General features: G+C 35.4%; 2 protein-coding genes across 2 annotated transcripts; one reads left to right on the forward strand and one right to left on the reverse strand.

Moving 5' to 3' along the window:
* Positions 1 to 2465: 2465 nt before the first annotated feature.
* On the reverse strand, positions 2466 to 9882 carry LOC132067630 (protein DETOXIFICATION 18-like). The gene is made up of 7 exons (XM_059460929.1): positions 9847 to 9882; positions 8627 to 9180; positions 8454 to 8539; positions 8311 to 8368; positions 3627 to 3865; positions 3389 to 3507; positions 2466 to 2597 (listed from the first exon to the last, which is right to left on the reverse strand). Exons 1-7 carry the CDS (start codon positions 9880 to 9882, stop codon positions 2466 to 2468), a joined length of 1224 nt encoding a protein of 407 aa, XP_059316912.1.
* Positions 9883 to 10745: 863 nt separating this feature from the next.
* Positions 10746 to 12944, forward strand: LOC132067641 (uncharacterized). The gene is made up of 3 exons (XM_059460938.1): positions 10746 to 10854; positions 12496 to 12660; positions 12754 to 12944. Exons 1-3 carry the CDS (start codon positions 10746 to 10748, stop codon positions 12942 to 12944), a joined length of 465 nt encoding a protein of 154 aa, XP_059316921.1.
* The last annotated feature ends 1549 nt before the right edge of the window (positions 12945 to 14493 follow it).

The raw sequence follows: 14493 nt of genomic DNA on the forward strand, positions 1-14493 counted from the left end.
TGTACTTCGCTTAAAAAGGTGGCTGAAAATACCTCGAGGTTCTGGATTTGAAACCCAGTAGAGTCAAAAATAATAATATTTTCGCAAGGCATAGGTTTCAATGAACTTATGCCTATTTGGGTGAAGTTACATAGAACCTATGCAGGAGACGACAGACTTTGCCTTGTAAAGAAAACTTTTAGTTATGCTTCTGCCGGTTCCAGTAGACTTTACCTTAAGGCATAACTAAACAGGCGGACTTTTAGTTATGACTTAAGGCAAAGCCTGCCGCATAAGGCAGACTCTTTGCAAAAGTCTTACCTTGCGAAATTAGTATTTTTTTTTATTGAGCGGAGGTTCGAACCCAGAACCTTCGGGTATTTTCGGCCACCTTTTTAAGTGAAGGGAAAAAATTAAAGACCAACAATTTGAGGGGCAAACATTAAATACCACCCCAAAAGAAGGGACAATCTGTGCAAAAACATGTCTAGAATGTCACACATGAATTGAGTCGACTAAGATATGATACAAAAGAAAAAATAGCCAATACCTTATGATATGCTACTCAAAATCGCAAAAATTAGATTTCAATAGGAGCAACGGAATAAGCTTGAGAGTTGGGACTTGGAATGTTAGACAACCCATTCAAGGCAAAAAAATTGTTGTTTTACTATTTTTAAACTGCATATATATTTTTAAAAAAGTTATCCTGATCAATTATTAATTAAATTAAAATTGAGTACGTCACGAATTAGTATCCAATCCATAGCATCAGACATAGAACCCGAAGCCCGAACTAATAGATAGGCACATTGGTCCGCTGATATTTTGACAAAAGCCAAAGAAATAGATAATTCATACATTAAAAATTATTAGGTAAGGTTCAGTATTTTTCAATTTATTTTTATAAGATTAAAAACTAGCCTATTATTTGATACGATCATAGGTAAATTCAAAAAAAAAATTGTGCTACCTATTATAATTAAGTATGTCTATTAAGAAAAGACAATTCCAACGATAAATTTTATATCTCGCATTTTAGTTAGTTACGTACAAAGAACAACTCAACTAGTTCATATATTGCGTTCAATCAATTAATTCAACTAGCACTTTTCCTTTACACTCTGTTTGGATAGTTGTTTCCCTGGTTCATTAATGTACAGTATGGAGTGTTGTATTGTATTACTGTATTAATGAACACAATATTTGGATAGACTGTATCGTTTGTTGTGGTTTAATAACATTTTTATTATTTGGTTTGATTGTATGGTACTGTATAATAACATGTAAGTTTACTAAAATACCCTTAACTCTTAATTAGAAATTAATATATATATATATATATATATATATATATATAAAAAACTCTGGTAAAGGATAAAATATGAACTTTAAAAAATAAGTGGGGGGTGGGTGGGCGTGGGTGGCTGTGGGTTGAGGGTGGTAGGGTGGGGGTGAGTGATTGTCGGGTGGGGTTGGGTGTTGGTGAGGCATAGCGGGTGGGGGTGGTGGGTGGTAGGATGGGTTGGGTGACAGAGAGGTGGGGTAGTTGGGGTGGGGGTATAACGGAGAAATCAAATAAGTAACCACGCAAAAATCACTAAATCTGTGGTTACAAAAATTGAATTTTTTCATGGTTATATATCTACGAAATTACAACGGGTTTACAACACTATACAACATATTTTAAGAACAATGGATACAAACATGGTTTCATAGAAAACCATACATTAATGAACCACGAGAAAACAACCATCCAAACAGGGCTACAACTAGCGTTTGGCAGAATAATTAGTTAACAACTCTTCAACCAGAGCTTTTATGTTGACTTGTAATATACAGCTATACTTTGCTCCTACTTTAACGAATTTTATGTCGTGCGAATTTGAATTAGTCAGAGCACCAATACGAGTATCAGATATCAGATGAGAAACCAAAAGAAAAATCTTTGCCTCGTTTCTGGTTTAAAAAAAAAATGTTAATAATTATACCATAAGCTTCATTGCCTTGCATGTGTAACTCTTGTACGGTGAGCAAATCCTTCATTCTTATGTGCCATTTTGAGAACTCGTACTTTATTTTTGATATTTCTTACACCGAGTATATATATTACTGGCGATCGTGGATAGTATTCCTGCGAACGAGTATAACATGTGCTCTAATACTAATTGTTGAGAATTAACACACACAAAAATTATTCACAATATAAAACAACAATTTATAAAGCGAAACACCAAGAAATAGTAATCAACGACAATAAAAAGAATAATAAGGATAGGAAAAAAATCATGGGTCGAGAAGAGCAAAGTAATCCACGATAATAAGAAATTTTATAATTTATACTAGTAGTCCCGAGTAATAATGCTTGTCATTGCTTTTGCTCTCTATGTAGGTATATTTTAGACAATTATAAAAGGTAAACTCCTAAATCCAAAGGATAAGACGATATGGAGAAGAAGAGATGGCACCAGTGGCCAATGAGCAAATTAAGCTAGAAGTTCAGTTTCTCTATTGCTATTTGTTGAGCCCTCTACTTTTTTCCATCTGGTCAACAATATCAGTAGCAATGAGCCAGACGCTTGGCAATCTAGAGCACATATCAAGCCAATCCATAAACCCTGCATCATATTTTGTCAAAAACAAAAACTTCAATCAATAAACTATACCTCAATTCTATATTAATTGTTATTAAATATATTAAAGCAAGCGAAATTTTGTGGGAAAACCACATGATATGGCACGGACGGAACCTCGTGTGCAACAGGGTTCAACCGCGAACCAAATATTATTCTTCGACATGTAATATGTGTGTGTGCGCGCGCGCGCGTCTGTGTGTGTTTAGGTAGGGACGGTTCTTTCATTCCATTGATAGTCTAACTAGAAAAAGACTCTCTTTATTACTTTGAGAAGAGAATTGTTGGTTTGATCGACGAACTACGTGGAAAATAGACCTTTTTTTATTTGAAGCAAGATTTTTGGAAAGTAACAATTACATTCAGTTCGTTGCAAGGCCAATACGATCATCAAGAAGGAGATTGGATTCTTCCTTTTATCCGGACTGACTCTATTATGAATACCTCCCTCTGTCGCAGTAGAAATCGAGGTGTCTTCGCTAAACTTGTTTATAATTGGAAATTCCAACTCGAAGGCCCTAGTACTACTGACTTTCCACCAGAATAGATTATTCAAGATCTCACTTTGTCTCTCTCTCTCTCTCTCTACATATATATACACACACACATACATATTAGACCTACTAAAAATTTGTCAAACTTTAAATTATAAACTCATAGTCCAAAAAATACAATAAGTTCAAGCAGAAAAAAGCATTAAGGTTGAATTCATCAAGTTTATATCTTGAATACGTCTACAAGATAGAACAAATAAAGCGTGGCTGCACTTGAATTACCTGAGTATGTAGGTTGAACTTGAAAGCAGTGAGGCATGCTATTGGCATGCTGATGAAATAGAATGTTCCCAAGTTGATGCACATAGCACAACGCTGCCACCCCCATCCTCTAGCCACCCCTGATCAATTCAATGTATAATTTTATTAAGTTTATTGAGAATGCCAAAACTATTATATACATATACATTACATACACACACATACAATATCACGAATATTATAGAAACAAAAATCCGACCTGATAAAATTCCTTGAGAGATATCAAATATAATGGATATTAAAAGAAGAGGTGTCATGGAGGCAAATTTGTTAATTATCTCCGCGCTATCACTGAAGAAGCCAGCCCAGGAAATATGATAACAAAATAGAGTCAACCAAATATCAAGACCTACAACAATAGATTGCACGAGAGTAACAGACACAACATGTTTAGCTCTGTCAGGATTTCCAGCTCCTAACTCGTTTGCAACTCTGGTGCTGCATATTTGTTTGGTATCACTGATAAATTGAGGGATAATAAGAAGAAGATTTAACTTACATACATTTACAATGTAATAATCGTTACTCCTAGTACATTATATATGCATGCATGTTAACCAGTTGTAGCAATTCACCCTTATCTTTTTTGTAAACTAATCTAAATTATTGATAGAATATACGAGTCCATCGTATTAAGAGGATTTAACTTACATACATTTACGATGTAATAATCGTTACTCCTAGTACATTATATATGCATGCATGTTAACCAGTTGTAGCAATTCACCCCTATCTTTTTTGTAAACTAATCTAACTTATTGATAGAATATACTAGTCCATCAGACAGTGTGGTTCTCTATCTATTCCCTGATGCAATACAGAAAGTAAATAACACAAGATATTTGTGTGGAAAACTCCTTGCTTGAGGGATTAAAAACAACGACCTACTCCGGTAGGATTTCCTCAAACTTCACTAAACTGAGAAACTTTCATATTACAACCTATTGCAATTTGCAACCTAGTAATTAACCTCATAATCCCTCCCCCTTACAACAACTCTATTGCAAGGCCTTTACAATAACTCAATGCAAAGAACACACCTTGACTAACTCTAGCCAAGTAAATAACTTAGAAAGGTCAAGATTTGTCCTACTTTTACACTTCTTGAAAGCTATGTAGGAATACAAAATAAGAACAAAAGAAAAAGACTCAACAAAACTAAGGACTCAAAACATCTTCAGTGATTGGAACTGGTCCTTCTTGTTTGTTGTAGCTTTGTTCTTGAGAGCACCTTGAGAGGCGGCTGCTTGCACTTTGAGATATATGAAATTTTAAATTTTTCAAGTGTTAGGGTTACTCTTGTAACATGTTGTTTATATATGAGAGGGCATATGAGATGTAAGAGGGACATTTCATTGTTTGCTTAGGCCTCTTAGCAAATTACAGTTGTGCTGCTGCACTACTACCAGTCGGTACAGTGTAGCAGCTTTTACAGCTATAGAGTTGATTGTACGACGACTAAGGGAAGTGATCACATCTGGTCCCTATCTGGTTCTTCATCTGGTCGCTCATAAGCCTTGAATGAGCTGCAACACTGCTACAGTGTCAACAACTTTATAGCTGTAGAGTTGACTTTTCAACAACTAGAATCTAATCACATCTGCTCCCTCATCTGTTCCCTCTGTAAACATATCTGGTCCTCGAATAAGTTTTATCAAATCATCAAAACACAAAATAGCATAACTTATCAATTTCTCTCTTTTTGATGATGACAAACACATAATTGATATTTCTCCTGAGAACCAGATCTCTACTTTCTCTCCCTGAGAAATAATTTGTCAAATCATCAAAACACGAGATAGCACAGCTTATCAATTTTCCTCTTTTTGATGATGACAAACACATAAGTTGATATTCTCCTTGAGAACCAGATCCCTACTTGTTCCCCCTGAGAAACAGACTTATCTTCTAATATGACAACATATTATCAGCAATATATTAGCAGCAACAACCAGCAACCAACTATCAACCCCCTTGAGTACTTCCCTCTTTTGGCATTATTGAAAAGAGTAAATACAACAGCACAAGCAAAAAGAAGTTCAACAACATTAACTTATGGCCACTGGGGCAACACTAACATGAGCAACAACAAGACAAACAAGGCTGAATATCATTGCATAAAGAGAAAGATAATGCCCAATTTAATACTAGCAAAAACTTAGTAAATTCATTAGCGCAAAAATATGTTAATTAAACAAACAGGAGCACCACAATCATTATAACAAGGATTGGAAAGATTGAACATGCATTAGAACAAGGAAACATGGATTTTAGAAATGAAGACACAGGGATTAAGGAAATGGGAGGCTAAGCGAAAGGACTAGCTCAAGGAATTAGCTTGAACAGCTTGTCGATTCATTCATTTGCAGCCCTATGGTCCTGGACCAGTTGCAATGTCAGGTTCTTCAGGTCTGCTACCTCGGCTTTCAGCTGAGCATTTTCTTTTTTTAAATCCCCCAAGGCACCTAGTTCTTCCTTTCCCTTTACACATTGCTAAAGCTCAGTCTTCAAAGTGGCATTTGCAGCCTTCAACCTGTTAATCTCGTCATTTGCCTTTTCCGGGGCATCAATCGGATTCGAGATCGTGGAGCTGCTGCCAACACCACCCTTCTTAGGCACACACTCACATTCCTCAAGAGTGCCCAATGTGAACATCTGCTTCCTGGTTCCTACAATCTCATTTTTTTTAAATGACTCCATTTTTGAAATTCAAGTATCTCCATCAATTCCTTCATCCCAGGATTTTTAGCAATCTCAAGATCAAACAACCTTCCATTCAACACTTTTTGTGTTTTCAGAACCTCAGCACTAGGTCCCTCTTCAGCAACCACTGCTGATTTGTCTTTTCTTAATTTTTCTTTCTTTGAAGCACAGTAATAGTTGACACACGGTGGGAAGTGGTTTCTATGATGACTCTTAGAGGAACTTGGTGTCCCATCCCATACAGAGGCAGCCTTAAACACATAGGAACCAAATTCCCCCTGAGTTGAGGCACCGGTTCCCTCACTAGTTCCCTTCCCTTCAACCTCTCAACCACTTCCATGAACCCAGCTACAATTATCTCAGCCTCACTTTCTAAGATGTTTGATCCGCTCTTTTCTCCTTCAGCATAATTTTCCTAAAAAAGATGGTCAACGGAGGACTCAGAGTGACCTTTGTCCGACTCATCGCACTTTTTACTATCTAAGGGGGGGGGGGGGCAGGTTTTATAGGGGAAACTGGAGGGTGTTGGTCGAAAAGGCTTGGAGATTATGGGGGTGAGATTGGAGGTGAACATGGTATGCATATCATGAATAGACTCGCCATCTTCATCTTAAAAAGTTCATACTATGTGGTAAACATGTCTATTTTGTCGCTTCACTTGACAAGTTCCCTCATGAGCAGTTTGGAGAGCTGCTTAAATATCCTTTGCAGTTTCATAGATGAGAAACAATTATACTCATCCGGTCCAATACCATAAACAAGGATTTTCTTGGCTTTGAAGTTCTTTTCAAGAACCTTTCTATCAGGCTCAGTATATTCCTTCCTTGTTTTTGGAGCTTTTGCAACACCAGCCCTATTAGTCTTCATAGGGACATGCGAACCATCACAAATGATGTCCCACAACTCAGAATCTTCAGCCATGATGAAGTCGTGCATCCTTGTCTTCCACCATCCATAATACTTTCCATTGAATCTCTGTGGTCTTTTGCTAGAATGTCCTTCCTCTAGGTTTGGTAGAGCAGCCATTAAGAACATCCTTTCTAAGTGTTAACTTTTCAGAAAGAACCAGCTCTGATACCAATTGATAGAATATACGAATCCACCAGATAGTATAGAGAATCAGGTTCTCTATCTGTTCCCTTACGTACGATAGAAAGTAAATAACACAAGATATTTACGTGGAAAACTCCTTGCGTAAGGGATTAAAAATCACGACCTACTCCAGTAGGATTTCCTCAAACCCACTAAACTGAGTAACTTTCAGATTACAACCTATTGCAACCTAGGAATTAACCTCTTAATTCCTCCCCATTACAACAACTCTGTTGCAAGGCCTTTACAATAACTCTATCAAGGAATAACACACCTTGACTAACTCTAGCCAAGTGAATAACTCAAAAAGGTTGAAGATCTGTCCTACTTTTACACTTCTTGAAAGCTATGTAGGAATACAAAATAAGAACAAAAGAAAAAGACTCAACAAACCTAAGGACTTAAAACAACTTCAGTGATTGAGAACTGTTTCTTCTTGTTTGTTGTAGCTTTGTTCTTGAGAGCACCTTCGGAGGCGGCTGCTTGCACTTTGAGATATATGAAATTTTCAGATTTTTCAAGTGTGAGGTTACCTTTGTAACATGTTGTTTATATGAGGTCATGTGAGATGTGAGGGGGACATTTCATTGTTTGCTTGGGCCTCTTAGCAAAATATAGCTCATGACCGATTGCCGCGCTGGTACAAAGGCAACAACGTTTCCCTGACTGAGTTGACTGTACGACGACTAAGGGAACTGATCACATCTAGTCCCTATCTAGTTCTTCATCTGGTCCCTCATAAGCCTTGAACGAGTTGCAACATTGCACGTTTTATTCTTTGTGCTTCCGAACCATAACGATAAAGGCTTGAAATTGCCAGCTTTGTACCGTAAAGTTGACTTTTCAACCGCTAGAACCTGATCGCATTTGGTCCCTTATTTGTTCGCCCTGTAAACATATTTGGTCCTCGAATAAATTTTGTCAAATCATCAAAATGCAAAATAACATAACTTATCACTTATCATGGATAGTTACCTATAATATATCTTACCAACCTAACAATTTAAGAATTTTTTCCACCGAACAGTGTATAAAAGTTAAACTCAGATATCATAGTTATGACACCATATTAGTGCATGGTAGATTACCTTGCAGCTACGCCTGCACCGGAAAATATCAAGTGGACGATGGCTTGGGTATTTACACCGAGAAGTCACAAAAGAATGTCATTTAGACTAAGATTCACTTCATGAATGTGAAAATGCAATGGTCTAAGGCAAAGAAGCTTACCTCATTGCAATTATGGAAGTAGTTGTTTCCGGGTTTGGCATCAAACCAGCCAATAACACAAGAATCTCAAAAGCGCAGTACTCCAAACTCTGTATGTACATCAAATTGAGAAATTATGGTAGCGAAACATGAGCAAGGCCAGACCTCTATTTTTAAATATTATGGTTCACTCACCAGACTATGGCAGCAGAGGGCAAAGCCAGCTTCAAGTATGTAAGGATATGATGAAATGGCTCGAATGAGAAACCATCCCAGACAATATGGTTGCAGCTATTCGAGAAAAACACGTGCAGACCCATCATGAGGAGTGAAATCCAGATCGAAATGGATGTTGCTAATGATGCTCCTTTAAAACCAAGACCTATCCAATGAACCAAGGCATACGGAATAATACAAATGTGGATAACGAAAGATGCCCATGGAAGCCCAACTATTGACTCTAGCATTGACTGTGCCTGAAGAAATCTCAAAACATTTTGCAAAACACCATATGCAAACAATCCAGGTATAAGAAATTTCAAGAACACCCCTGCTTCTTTAGCTATGTCACGATCTTGATGAAACAAATTAATCAGAATTGTATCGGAATACCACCAGATAACAGCAATCACAGTTGAAGAGAAGAATGATATGATACATGATGTCTGCAGATGTATCGCCAGCATCTTGTACCTTCTTGCTTTATACGCTTGGCTGCATAATGTCTCAAGTGCACCACTTAATCCAAACTAGATTGTTAATGAACAAAAGTTTAGAATATATTTTTCCAGCATGAAAGAGAAGGGAAGGGGATTTTTAAATTTTAAATTTAAAAGATGACGGTTGAAAGCATCTGTTCAAAGAGACATCATATGTATGTTCTTTTAATATACATCATGCTTGTCATTGCTTTTGCTCTGTGTTTGGTATATTTGACAATGGGTAAAGGGTCAAAAATACCCCCTCTACTTTGCAAAAAGGGCTAAAAATATCCTCCAAACTTATTTTGGGTCAAAAATACCCCTTCCATCCTTAAAGTTTTGAAATATACCCCTGTCTTGACGGAAATTATCCCCCAAAATAACTCGAAATCATTTTTTAAACCTGCTCCATCATTTAAACCCAACCCAACTAAATAATAACCCATAAGACAAATTAAGTCTCTTAATTAAGTCGTTCATGAAAATGACCAACCCTCCAAATTTGCTATAGAAACAGATTGTATATCTCACATTTTAATTAGTAACTTCCAGAACAACTCAACTAGTTCAAATATTGCGTTCAATTAATTCAACTAGCTTCAAAGGACCTCCCCTTTTGGACTATACATATATATTTTGCAGTATATATATATATTTTGCTCCTTCTTTAACGACTGTGCGAATTTGAATTAGTCGGAGTATCAATGCGAGTACCAGATACCAAATGGGAAACCAAAACTTTGCCCTCATTTCTGGTTATTTAATTTTGTTAATAATTACACCATAAGCTTCATTGCCTTGTGTAAGCCTTGTTGGATGAACAAATCCTTCGTTCTTTTTTATCATGTGGAGAAACCGCTATCATCATTAAATTTTGCTACCGCGGACTTTATTTTTGATGTTTTTTTCACGGAGTATATATCTATATAGTACTAGCGACCCTGGACAGAGAACTAATGAACAGAACATGTGCCTTGATATCAATTCTTGAAAAAAATGAGCACACAAAAAAATATTCACAGTATAAACAACAATAAATTGAAACACTAAGATGGAGTAATCAACGATAATAAAAAGAGTAACAAGGACAGTTACTGTGATAAATCCTGTTAATAAGGAATTATAGGCCAAAAGGAACAAAACAATCCATTATCCATTGTAGTAAGAATTGTTACACTATTAATCCCGATTAATTAAATACTCTAAGAGACCACTATATATTCACTTTCTTTCGATCTAATTTTTTCACCTTACTATGATACCGCACCGCTAGCACTCTCTATTTTTTCCTCGCGGACTATTTTCTTTTTCGCATTGTCGGTAATGCTGGTCACTGTTTCTGTATGTGTTGGTATACTTACAACTGAGTGGGCTCCAAGGTAGCAATTTTAATCTCCTCCATATCTTTGCATTCTTTGGCTCTATGTAAAAATGTCAGCCAAGTAATTTGGCACATGATTTTTTCATGGGCTGGACCATACACTTTCTCCTTTCTGGCTCCTCTATTTATTTAAACTCCATACCATAATTAAGCCTCAATTGCAGGTGAAGCATCATACAATACATGTATATTTTGTTTTCCTATCTGAATATTCATCTGCAAAATTAATATTATGGCTAGTGATCTGCAAAAATCATTTGAAGAAGACTGTTCTTTACCAGAAACTGCATATGGAGCTGAAGAATGCTACCGCCGTACTATAGAGCTCTTGAAAGATTTGGGATTTCCTAAAGGGGTACTTCCTCTTAAAGAAGACCTTGAAGAATTTGGCTATGTTCACAAAACTGGACATTATTTTACTGAGACAAAAAAAACTTGTAAGCTACGGGACTGAGGTCACTGCGTACATGGAGAAAGATAGTATTGAATTTGCGTGATCATCTCATTTATTGAATTTGCGTGATCATCTCATTTAAAAGGAGGAAAAGGAGAAAGTCAATGACTAGTGTATCAAAAAATACTGATGAATCAACTTAAGTAGCCGCCATTTTGACCGATCACTTTAATTAAAAATTGTGATAGATGTATAATAATGTATAATCAGTTTGTAATCTATGTATACCGACTAGAAAAGTACAATGAATCCAGTTGGCTATTTGTGTAAAGATCCCCATGATGTTTGCATGCACTCGTTAATTGATATGATCAAGCTGAAAACGGCAAAATCAACCCGTATCATAATAATTGAAATCAATTCAAGTGTCTGGATGAAATTTATTGAAGTTAAGGAGGCAAAATGTCAAATCGGTGCGGGTAAATATATTTATGAGGCTATTCGGCATTTTCAAGACATTTTTCTATAAAAGAACATGCTCCAATTTGCATGGATTTTTTTTAACCCCGTAATATGCATGGATTATAATTAGAATTTTGTTGCCATGTAGTAATAACAAATTAAGTTTCTAAGTCCTTCCTGAAAATGTCATTGATGACCAACCTTCCAAAAACTGTTTGTTTATTTTGTATTTGTATTAGAAAATTCATTAAATTAAAGTATATATAAATATTTAATTGTGAACCCAATAACTAAACTGAACTATGAATTCAGAACATATAAACTTAAGAATCTCAACTCCACTTCTATGACACTATGATTAACTATACCATCAGTAGTTTTACGGGCAGGGTGAAAATAATTTATGCCCCTCAACCTTTTAAAAAATCAAATTTTTCCCTCAACTTTGAACAATAAACATTCTTATCCCTCAACTTTTCCATTACGGACTCTTAATTGACTCCTAACCGTCACATTACGTCTTGTTAGGAATTTAAAAAAAAAAAAAATCATTTTTTCTTATAATATCTATATACTCCACATAGCAGCAAAACTCAGAAAAATATGAGTATCTAAACTAAAATTCTAAAGATTTGAATTTGCAGTCCATTGTATTTTTTTTTTTTAATTTTATAATCCTTTTCATAAGAATTGAGATTTTTATAAGGACATTATTTTTATGCTGTGCATAAAAGGTCATTTCCTCCTAAAAAGTCATAATTGCCATAAAGTTTCACATGAATGTATATTTACGTCTCGTGTCATGTCTAACATCAATAATTGGTACTAAATTAAATTAAATTAAATACGAAAAGTATTAGTAGTTCATTTGCATAAAACAAAAACTGAGAAATAATTCAAAAGGAAAATTGAAAATTAAAAAGGAAGACTCATCTTTTGGTGTATCTCAGCTTTGCCTTCGCTATCCAGGCACCGATACCAGTACGAGATATTAAATGGGAAACCTTAAAAATCTTTGCATTATTTGACTCCAAGCTAGAACGTCAGCCAAGTATTTGGCACATGGGTGTTTGATGTTTCTGTCACATTGGCGGGACCATACACTAGCTACTCTATTAATTTTTAAGGTTTCCCAAAGGGGTGCTTCCTCTTAAAGACCTTGAAGAATTTGGTTATGTTCGTAAAACTGGATTCGAGTGGATGAAACAAAAGGCCTCGTACGAGCATTATTTTACTTCAATTAAAATGCCTATAAGCTACGCGACTGAGGTCACTGCATATGTGGAGAAAGGTAGCGTTGAAGTTTTGTGACCATCTAATCTAAAAATTTAAATTGTTAGATAGAACAAGTTTTTAATTATTGACTTGTATTATATATGTACAGGTAGGATGAAAAAAATAAGTGGCGTTAAGGGTAAGCAACTGCTTCTTTGGGTGCCTGCAACTGAGATGAGCATTAATTCTGATGGAAAGAAACTTTATTTTAGGACTCCTGTGGGACTTGGGAGGTCTTATCCCATTACTGCTTTTATGACTGATGAGGAAAAGCAGAAGTACATACATGGAGAAAGCTAATGAGTAGTGTGTGTATATTTGCACTTGTAATATATGTATTGTGCCATGCGTCAGATCTAGTATGAAAAGTTGAAAATAGTAAACTTAAATGTTTAAATGCATGTCTCGGTTCATGTGTTTGTTGTTATCCATATGATTATTAGAAAATCTAGGTGTATGGATTTCATGATTTCAATGTGGACAAGTTCATAGTATGTGTGTGAAACTATTAGTAGCTTTATGTCTAGAATCATCGTTTAGTCCCTATATAAATCTCTTGTAATGTTTATTATGTAAGAGTGGAGTTTTTTTGATGATTGAAGTAAGTTTAACGTTTATCTCCCTCTTGCATTCTCTTTGTGTCCTATGATATTATCAAAGGGTCCGCCTTATATTTTCAACAAAGTACAGGTTCGACATAATCCAATAGGTTCGGTCCAAACCATGTATATATGTTAATAAATCACCGTATATAAACTTCAAATCGTAAATTTGCCTCTAATCGTACCTCAGTATATATTAAAGCTAATTTGCCTTCATCAATGTTCTTGTACACAAGCATGCGATCGCCATGAATTGAATAATTTAGTATTTGCAGAATACTTAGTTGTGTTAGGAAGTGAAGTTAGAAATAATTACTTGCTTTACGTGTTTATTTTTCAGCTGTCTGTTGTTTAATTTAGTTTCTTTGTCACAACATGCATGTGATAGCATATTCGAGCTCCCCAGTTAAGCAAAAGTTTGAATATTGTTATGAAAATGAAAAAATATATCTATCTGTTGGGTAAAGATCGATCATTTCAACAACGAGGAATGTCCACTGCACATGCATATGTATGTACTTTTGGTTAAGCCAAATTTTTAGGGAATTCAAAATATGAAGAAATAAATACACGAAATTTGACAATTATATCTATATATGTTGAACAAAATATTAATTTTAACGTTATATGTACATGAAGAAATAGTAAAAAATTAATGCAGCAACTTAATTCATGGTTTAAGATGCATGGTTGAATAATGTTCGTTAGTATAAGTTCGAAATTTTCCTCAACTTGATAGAGTACATCTTTTTCAAATGCCCACTCCAAGGCCAGAATAATTAATTAGAAGAAGAAACTGAAAGCTGCATCCCAAAATTTTCTTTGCAAGGTTGTCAAAATCATACGAACTTTTTTATTTTAGTATGCAAATTCTAGTTAGGGGTCCCAAAACTAATGCAGTCTACCATAGCATTTCAGCTTCTGTTTCTCTTTTAGGTTTATATTTGCACGTAAGAACCACCAGAATTAGCTATACTATCAATTATAGGCGGATGCTAGAGTATTAACATATCGGTTTACAAAGAATTTCCAACTATTTTTGCATCAAGAGAGTGACAAAGAAAGAGTTTCTTAGTTTAATTTTTGCGCTTTTAATGTATTTAGTTCAGTCTTGTTTCCTCTAATAAAACTTAGCACCTATGATTGTTCAATAAATAAAAGGGATAATTATATTGCAAAGGCTTTTCTTCATGTTTCCCTTCTTAATACTTTCTCTCGTGGTTTACAATAATACGCTCACCTCCTTT

The sequence above is a fragment of the Lycium ferocissimum genome, chromosome 1 (assembly GCF_029784015.1).
Source record: "Lycium ferocissimum isolate CSIRO_LF1 chromosome 1, AGI_CSIRO_Lferr_CH_V1, whole genome shotgun sequence".
In the NCBI taxonomy this organism is placed as follows: domain Eukaryota; kingdom Viridiplantae; phylum Streptophyta; class Magnoliopsida; order Solanales; family Solanaceae; genus Lycium; species Lycium ferocissimum.